The 9,372-nt window shown below is 41.8% G+C and overlaps 1 protein-coding gene across 1 annotated transcript; it reads left to right on the forward strand.

The window, feature by feature from the left end:
• The first annotated feature begins 3,062 nt into the window (after positions 1 to 3,062).
• On the forward strand, positions 3,063 to 4,841 carry LOC124416607 (protein odd-skipped). Its single transcript, XM_046897830.1, has 2 exons — positions 3,063 to 3,724; positions 4,311 to 4,841. Exons 1-2 carry the CDS (start codon positions 3,180 to 3,182, stop codon positions 4,708 to 4,710), a joined length of 945 nt encoding a protein of 314 aa, XP_046753786.1. The 5' UTR covers positions 3,063 to 3,179; the 3' UTR covers positions 4,711 to 4,841.
• The last annotated feature ends 4,531 nt before the right edge of the window (positions 4,842 to 9,372 follow it).

Below are 9,372 nucleotides of genomic sequence, written 5' to 3' on the forward strand. Positions count from 1 at the left end.
TTAGAAGTTGTGAAAAACTCGAACTGCCGTGCTTCTAATTGTAAATAGATTACACCTCGATCGTTGGATCCGAATTCACCATGTTTATGTAGCTATACACAACCTATACACAAAGGTCCGATGTGTAATATAATGTGTAAGTATCTGGAGAGTAGACTGGAAAAAAGGACCTTGGAATCTTCGACTTTCTCGGTATTCTTCGCGATAATATTTATAGATAAGCTCGACACGCGGTCGAACGATATCTGTATTTATACTTTTATACTATATCTATGTGTATATTCTAAAACTAAGGTGTTGTTACTTTTTTCATTGGTAGCTATTACAATAAGCGTATGAGAATTGGATTTACATATGTAGAAATAGTGTTGTTATTTTAGTTTTCCAACAATTTTAAACGGAACGCTCTATATTTCTCGTTTCTTTTTTGTCCCAATTGAGAAATATAATCATACGTATACGTTACGTAAGAAAGTAATTAAAATACTTCAGAAGACGAGAAAGAATGATTGATGACACTAACTTCGCTTACAAAATCAAGAATCGATACCTGCTGTACAATAAGAAGCCATTCGAGTATTAGCTAACGCTAAAACAGGGGTAGGGCATTCAGAGAAACGTTATCAAAAGATACTCTATAGTATTAGGCATTCCAGCTAGGCAAGCGTTAGCTAACATAGGAAATTCGAAGTGCGTGCTCAAAGCCAACGTGTACCGCCTGCTTGAAAATATAAAAAATTTTCTTTCAAAGGAGGTGTTGATAATGCATAAATTGTTCGATAATAATATCCGAGCAAATATAATTTTCATTGCAAGCGTTTAAGAAGAAAGATAATACGTAAGGTATTTAATGCTCAATAAATAACGAATTTACGTTTTACTGAACATGCTAATGTGTATTAATAATTAAAAATAAATAATATTTAATAAAGTAGGAATAATTGATTATGATGTGAATCTAAGTGGCATATCTGCCATTCCCAGGCAATTAATCGATTTAACCGGTAAACTTTTCAAAGAACCTTACCCAACGTTGAAAAACTGTATAGTGGATAAAACAAGCAAACGTTACCAACCGTTATTGCTAGGAGAGGGATGCAAAAGTTTGCAAAAAATGCGTTAGCTAATACTCGAATGGTCCCTAAGCCCCAGATTGTCAGAGCTTAACGCGCTTATAAAATAAAAACTCAAAACTCTCAACGGGATAAATACGGTATATATATATATATATATATGTAGGATGTATGTACATACATGTGTAACCAAACCAGACTCATTATAATCAGTATTCAGTCTGAAGCGAGCCGTGAGGGAGTTTTTCTGATTACGAAGTGCTACCAGCCGACCCCTCAGCATCCTCGAGTAGGTATGCGCGTTATCTGCATATACATATATATATATATATATATATATATATGTATACACACCTACCTACCTATCAGCGAAGCAACCAGCGGCAAGCTTTTTGGTTTGAAGAGAAAAAAAAAATTAAAAGAGTGAGAGAGAGCGATCGGAACTAGATGGGGGAGGAAAAGAGATGAGAAATAATTGAGAGCGAAGAAAGGGAGAGAAAAAAATATAAATTAAGAAACCAGAACTCACTGACGCTTCTGCCACGCCGTCGTTATCATTGTTTATGGATATCCACCGAGTGTATATGCTTCGTAATGAGAGAACCGTGAAGTGCCGCTCGTATAATTACGGGGCAAGAGGTGGTGCTTTCTCGACTGCAAGGTACTTATCTGGCTAACTGTCTGTCTATCTGTCCGCCTGCCAACCATCGGAGCGGTGGCTTTTTAGACAATTTTTTACCCTGATCTTACCTTCCGCTCCCCGCTGGTAGAGCCTTGTTCCGCGGGTGTAATTATACAGCTTCTATTATACAGCTGATTCTAAAAGCAAATATATCCTTCACCTCCGATTATCAAGCACTCGCGTGATTCTACTGCGTCTATAAAGTATAACATTACCTATATAGGTAGAGTTTAAGTATATCCTCACACGACGATCATTATCACTGCTTCGACATGATAAACGGATTACTCTATAATTCTATATACATGTCTCTAAATACAATTATGGATACAGCGTACAGCATCGTCGTTCGATTAGATAATATAACATAATAGTCAGCAGTAGCCAGTCAATAAACGTGGAAATCCACAATCGTGAAATCAAATTCGGATTTTCCTTATCTCCGGGACAAAGAAAAAATAAATAAAACAATTTCGCGGTTCGGTTGTATTATATTAATTTCAACATAATATCCAAATGAATGTATCCCTCGCACGGATAATTACAGCGATTCGTGATTTAAAAAAAAAAGAAAAAAAAAGAAAAAACTAACAACTATTAGGTATACCTGTATTCACGGGCTGCAGCACAAAAGATCATTATATATATTGACTCCAGGGTTGATAATAGCTGCGGTATAATAATCGGCGAATATCAGTAAATACCGTCGTCGTCAGCTACGTATAATATTATACGTATGTATAAGTACATACATCTGTGTGCCTGTGTGTGTGTGTGTGTGTGTGTGTGTATGTATACATATACAATTCAGCGACACAGAACGTCCCGGCGGGTCGCCATGTTGGTTTTACGTACAGTATATACGCGTCGAGAAGCGCGTCGACGACCTCTCAACTGGTGAGTACCCTCGTCGTCGAGGGCGAGTGTATTGACAACGAGCGTGTATCGGTGGACGTCTTTCGCGTCTTTCAGGTCGGATGTACGTTAATACCGTCAGGGGTAGCGTCGCGGCGCCCCCGGTCGTCGGTCGGAAGCCCCGCCCCTGTGGAAGCCGTTCGCCAACGGGAGTATGACTTGCCGACCGGGAGGCCCGCCTACCGGAGACGGCAAGGTACCCGGGGATACCCGAACCACCGAGTCAGTATCACTCCAAGTCTCGAACGCGGCACGAGTGCAGTTACACGACGTCAGGACGGTGTGTTGGCATTTTTCTGCGACGATCTATACAGAACAAGATCGATCGTGACAGCCGAGATTCTCCGCAGAGTGTGTTCTTCACGTACCTATCGCGATCGCCGGAATATTTTCAAAAAAAGGCGGAAAAAATATATAAAACGATAAATCGAAAGAGTGTTTGTCTAACAGTGAGACGTTAAAAGAGTCGGGATTATCCGGTCACTCCTGCGACCGATTTCTCCGAGCCGATGAAGCTGACGGAGGCCAAGATGGAGCCGCTGACGCCACCCCACACGCCCCCGTCTTCGGGGGGGACCGATCACCACCCGGCCTCACCGCCTCAGTGGATCCGCTCGCCTCAGCACCTCCACCAGCAGCCGCAGCAGCCCTCCGGATACCACGCGGCCTTCCTCGACCACTGGCTAAGGGGCGCCGCCCTCCTCGCGGCCAGGGGATGCTGTCCCCAGCCAGTTTCGCACCCTCATCCTCACCCGCACCCCCATCCTTACGCGCATCCTCACCCCCTTCCCCATCAGCTTCCGAATCCTCACGTGCAGTCAACGGGCCACGCGAGACATCCGGGGCTTCCGGTTCCGCCCCCGGCATCCTTCATGACACGAAGATCGCCCGGACAGCGGCCCAAGAAACAATTTATCTGCAAGTTCTGCAACAGACAGTTTACCAAAAGCTACAATCTACTCATCCACGAGAGGACTCACACCGACGAACGTCCCTACAGCTGTGATATTTGCGGGAAGGCGTTCAGGAGGCAGGATCACCTCAGAGATCATCGGTAGGTATTTTACATTTCATGTTTTTTTTTTTTTTTTTTTTACCTGCGTCTTCGTAATGTCGTCTCGACGAAACGGGATTATTTTTCATTTTTTGTTTACTACTATACGCGTGATCGGGGCGGTTATTTTTTGTCTATGATCGAGGTTTGAACGTAGGTGCGTGAGTGTTCCTATCTGTATGATACATGAGATGAGTTGGCGAGTACCGAGGCTTCAATAATTAAAATCGATAAGCGTGTATAATCCTTGGTGGACGGTGTTGGGAGACCGTGATCAAAACTGTCATAAAATTGATCGTCGATACCCTAAAAGAGCGGTCTTATAACTTGTGGCCGAGCACGCTGCTCACGATCAAGTCCCATGACACCCGATCTCTCATTTCATTTTCAACTTACACATAACAATGATATAACACACGTGAAACGTACCGAAATTTTCGAGTGTGTTGTATATCGATGCTGATCGATTTAACGACGTGCCGTATAGCCTACCTGTATAAGCCGCGATCAGTTTTAATCGTTGAACATTCTTTACCGTGTACTCATTTTCTTTCTCTTTTTTTCCCCAAAAATTTTCTAAACGCAGGTACATCCACAGCAAGGAGAAGCCATTCAAGTGCGGCGAATGCGGGAAAGGATTCTGCCAGAGCAGAACCCTCGCCGTTCACAAGATCCTTCACATGGAGGAATCGCCCCACAAGTGTCCCGTATGCTCCCGCAGCTTCAACCAGAGGAGCAATCTGAAGACCCACCTGCTCACCCACACGGACGTCCCCCAGGACCTCAGGGTCGAGCCACAAACCGTCCCAGTTCTTCCTGTAAATGCAACCGTGCCGGTCGTCAGGCACGCAACTCAACACGAGAGGATCACGAACGGTCTTCACGCCAACCAGAGGACGACGACGACAACGATGACGACGACGACGACGACGGTGTCGACTAGGCCAAAGCTAGGATTCAGTATAGAGGATATCATGAGACGCTAAGGTCCTTTCCAGGACACGCAGTTCTCTCTCACAGTATTAACTAATCATTATGTATTTTTAGTATTACTCTTAAGTCTAATGTAGGATATATATATGCATTATATACGTATATAGTTACGAGTGCGTTTCAACATTGGATTACCCGTGTGCCGTTTTAGCTGCGGTCAGTTCCGAGTTTCTATTTTTGAATTTTTTTTTTTTTCTCTCTTTCCTCGTTTTTTCTTACTCGTATAGTTTTTGTATGACGAATCGAGCGACGAGCTTTACTGTAAAACGGTCTACAAATTGGCAAATTTTTTTTTTCATACTGTATTCCAGAGTAGAAGTCCAGTTCGTTTCTTTTTTTTTTTTTTTTTTTTTTTTTTGTGCATAGTAATATATATATATATATGTCTTGTGCAGCCACTTTAATAACAGATCGTTTGGCAATTTTGGCACTCGACGATTTCGTAAACAATGTTCAGGTATATAATATCATTAAGCAAGTATACCTGGTAATTCCATGTTTGTACCTTCTTCGTAGACGGTAATGAGGCAAAATATTGTGGTACAGCCTCGCATGATGTTATACCGACATCAAGGGACCACGTTGTTGTAGTACAAAGAGAGACAGAAATATGGGGGAGGCGAAAGAAAAACAACGACAACGATGGATGCTGGAGGAGCTATAGAGAGTAAAAAAAAAAAAATCACACGGGCTGACGATGTGCGATGCTCAACTAAATACGTAAAAGCAATTTTTTTTTTTTTCTTCTAATCTTCGATGTGTGTTATTTTTCCATTATTATTTCTTATATCTTTTTTAAAATTTGTTTTTTGGTTTTCCGTAAATTATATACATAGAAGCTGGCCTTTATCGTCTTGTCGTTGTTTCCCTTTGGCGTAAAAACAAACAGGAAAAAAAAAAAAATAATAATTAAAACAACTCGCACCCATTTTGAGAAAGTGTGAAATCTACGTTACACGCGTTACACCGCACTTTAACGTTATGCAAAAAGATATGACGTATATAAGAATCTCGCGCGATCGAGGGGAACAGGGATGGTAAAAGAAGAAAAAAAAGAAAAAGAAAGAAGAAAAAAAAATTGCAATACAGAGAAAAGAGATATCGTTTCATGGGGTGAAAAATGAGTCGCACCCCGTACAAGCTGTTGCCATTATAAGTCAGTCAGTAAGTCAGTAAAGTTCTCTTATACAGCGTCGGGCTGCACTATATCCTGTAAATAGTCGCCTGCGGCCCAACGTACTTACATATATTCATCGGTGTCCCTTCGCCTCGGGCTTGTCGTCCCGGTTAGGTTCGTGTATCCATGTATGTACCATGTATGTACCATGTACCATGTACCTATGTACCTCGGAATATCGCGTCTTCTCGGGTACCAAACTGCAGCGGGTGAGCCGAGGGCCGTCCGGGGCCCGGACCACCCGCACGCACGATCTCTACATAAGGCCCAGCGCGTTTCACCTTGGCGTGCACCACTGCATCGTGTCATCTGTCCCTCGAACTTTTACCATACTAATTTAAGATGGACGCGGGCCCGTGCGTATAGACTTTATCCCGCGTATAGTTATAAATCGTCCTTTAATACCTGTTTCCTCACCCACCTCTTATCTCAATGTTATATTATATGGCAATATATATCTGTGTGTATATATATATATATAGTAAATTTAAGTTTATAAGTACTTAAACGTGTATAGATATATGTATATATATATATGTAATATATATACAAGCACAAAAGCGTATGTGCAACTGTATTTCCTGTGCGGCTCTCGAACCTGCACGAACCGAATAATCGATGGTGCAATACGTTCGCTGCATTGTATAGGCATTATACATATATTAAGAGAAGAAAGAAAACAAGTTTAATGTTACCATCCTATAAATATACTTAAATACCAAAACATCGCCCTAGTCGACTGTATTATAGATTTATTGTTATTACTAGAAATAGACAGAAATGAAACAAATAAAAATTTTCGTTCATCTTTTTTCCCGTCTATAATATACTCTCGTTTAAATCATCATCTACGACAGTATCTCGTATCGTAATTCGATTCCAATAATGCATGAATTCTCATGGTCTAATCTTTCGGAATGAAAATAGAAGATACGGGAATGAGTATTGGAGGTATTTTCTCGTTCTTCCCTGAAAAAAAAATCAAATAAATAAATAAAAAATTAGACGACCGTGATGTTCGATATGTTACCGTTATCCACTGTCTTTCTTCCCACATTTGTTCCTGTAACTGCGCAGTTCTCGAGGTGCAACGGACTGACTGGGCGCAAGGTGGGTATATACGTATGTAAACATGTTTATTCACGGACAGGATGCATCTCCGTGCATCTTTCACGCGGAGGAGGACGTTCAATGGGTTTGACGTAGGTGCGGCATGCCGAGAAATTCGGTCGTTTATGGGTAGATACCTCACTTGCAGCGAGTACCTACACCAAAGCGGACATTCTTAACGCCAGCTAGGCTTTCTGTAGCTCGCTCCGGTTCCTAAGGATATGTATAGCATCGGCTATTGTATCGCCGGTCACAATGGCCTGCAGTTAACCTGTTTGTAGGGCAGTTTGCGCTGTTTGACTTTAATTAATACCCTCACCCCGACAATAAAAGAACCCCGAGTAATGAAAAAGCGAACAAACATCGGCTGCGCAGCACTCTGCTTTTATTGTTGTGCACACCGAAGCTTTCTCGAAACCGTTCCTGTTATTCTAGTCCTCCTAGAAATAAATACAGCCGCGATCCGTTCGGTGGTTACACGAATAGAATAATTAGTCTCGTGATTAATCCCCGTTCAGTCGACTAGAAAGTGAGAAATGCGGATCGTACGTACTATTCATTTAAACCGCTTTGGAAACATTAGCATAGAGAATTTCACGCACCTGTACTTTCGATTATTTATGGTGCAGTTTCTTATGTAAACACCTAGGAGATGAAAGAGAGAGGGATTAGCAATTAAGGCGGAAGCTGTGATCACGCGTCTTATTCGCACGGCAAATCGATCGAAAAATATATTTGACCCAACGTTTTTTGACGTAGTTTATATTCGCCACTGATTACGTGAAAAAATGTGAGAGAATCATCGGCTCATTTCGCAAATAATCCGCATAAGCCAGGAGAAATATTTGAAATCACGACTTACAGACTTTGGTGGGAATTATACCTACCGATATCCAAAAATCGCGATTTATGTTTTACTTTTACGATCGATTCGCGGCAAGGTATGCTTCACAGCAATTCTCTGGTACTACGGTAAATAGCATACGTATATACATAGGTATATACAAGGTATGAAGTACAGACATTACGGATTATAGCTGGGAATAATTGTTGAAGCATCATCATTCTCTCGCAATTGCAATTACTGTCAATCGGTATAATATAATTAGCTTTCCGTTATAAACCCAGCGTCGCATCCTTCATCCCGAGAACAAATGTCTTTACGTTTTATGACGATTATAAACAGTTACTGACTTTTGTGCAATATTTTCTATCGGACGGACTTGAACGATAAACGATCATCCGACTGGATTGGCATTCAACCGATGCGCACTGCAAGTTTCGAAACAGCCCAAGTTAACGATCGTTGTACAACGATTTGAGGCTATCCTCCGTTCAATCGTCGGTGGGAAAAGTTGCGTATTATTTGGAGACATATGTAAACGGCAGTTGGAATCATATTGAAAAATCTCATTTTCAATTGACAGTTTGAATGAAATAAATTTAATATTCACAGCGCGCTATTCATTTGACTGGTCATATTGCGGAATGCAAAAAGAAACGCGAATAAAAAAAAAATGTAACGCTCCAGAATGGTGGGAAGAGTTTGGCATCAATAAATTTGCATACCAATCCATAATCCAATATTACCTAAACTCGATTAACTTGCGCAATTCTCGTATCCTCTAGTTTCTTAATCGCATTTAAAAAGTCAACCGATCGCTCGATCTCGGCGTTAGGAATATTAATAGCGCTAAATACGCTTCTTCATTACTATTCATGGTTGTCAAGCCATTTGGACAAAATTAAATGAAATGCGCGTAAATTGAGTGAATTTTATTGACACTGACGACGGGGTGCCGGTTTCCTTGACTCGAGACGTCCGCCTGTATACTTTTTGCAATATAGCCGGAGGGTTAATTGGAACGCAAGAAGCGTTCGTATAGTTTATTTTTCGAACAGAAAGGATACCTATTTCGGGGGCCTAGATCCCCCGCTGGGCACCAGGTAGCCGAGTCTGCCGGTATCGCCTCCTTCGGGTTCCCGCTTCCATGAAGCCTCGAGGAACGGTTTAATTACAATAATCAGCACGACTCGGTTCCTGGTATATAGGCCCTCCGCTGATGACTCCCTTCGGAATTGGGAAGGCCGAGGTAATCGCTTCCTAAATCAGCGCGCGGGAGCGAGGACAGTCTCAGGGCCCAAAAATGGGCCCGAAATAAATCGAGGGACTCGGTTGAGAGCATTTCGCGAAAATAAAATCTGAATAATTAGAGGAGAGAGAGAGAGAGAAAGTAAAAACACGCTATATATGTATAACGTAGTGTATTCGTAAGGCAGGAATATCACCGCTAGATCGGATCGGATCATCCGCATATTTTATTCATATATGTATATGCTGCAGCGGAATGATTTAAACAGACCTGAG

The sequence above is a fragment of the Diprion similis genome, chromosome 2, assembly GCF_021155765.1.
Source record: "Diprion similis isolate iyDipSimi1 chromosome 2, iyDipSimi1.1, whole genome shotgun sequence".
Lineage (NCBI taxonomy): Eukaryota > Metazoa > Arthropoda > Insecta > Hymenoptera > Diprionidae > Diprion > Diprion similis.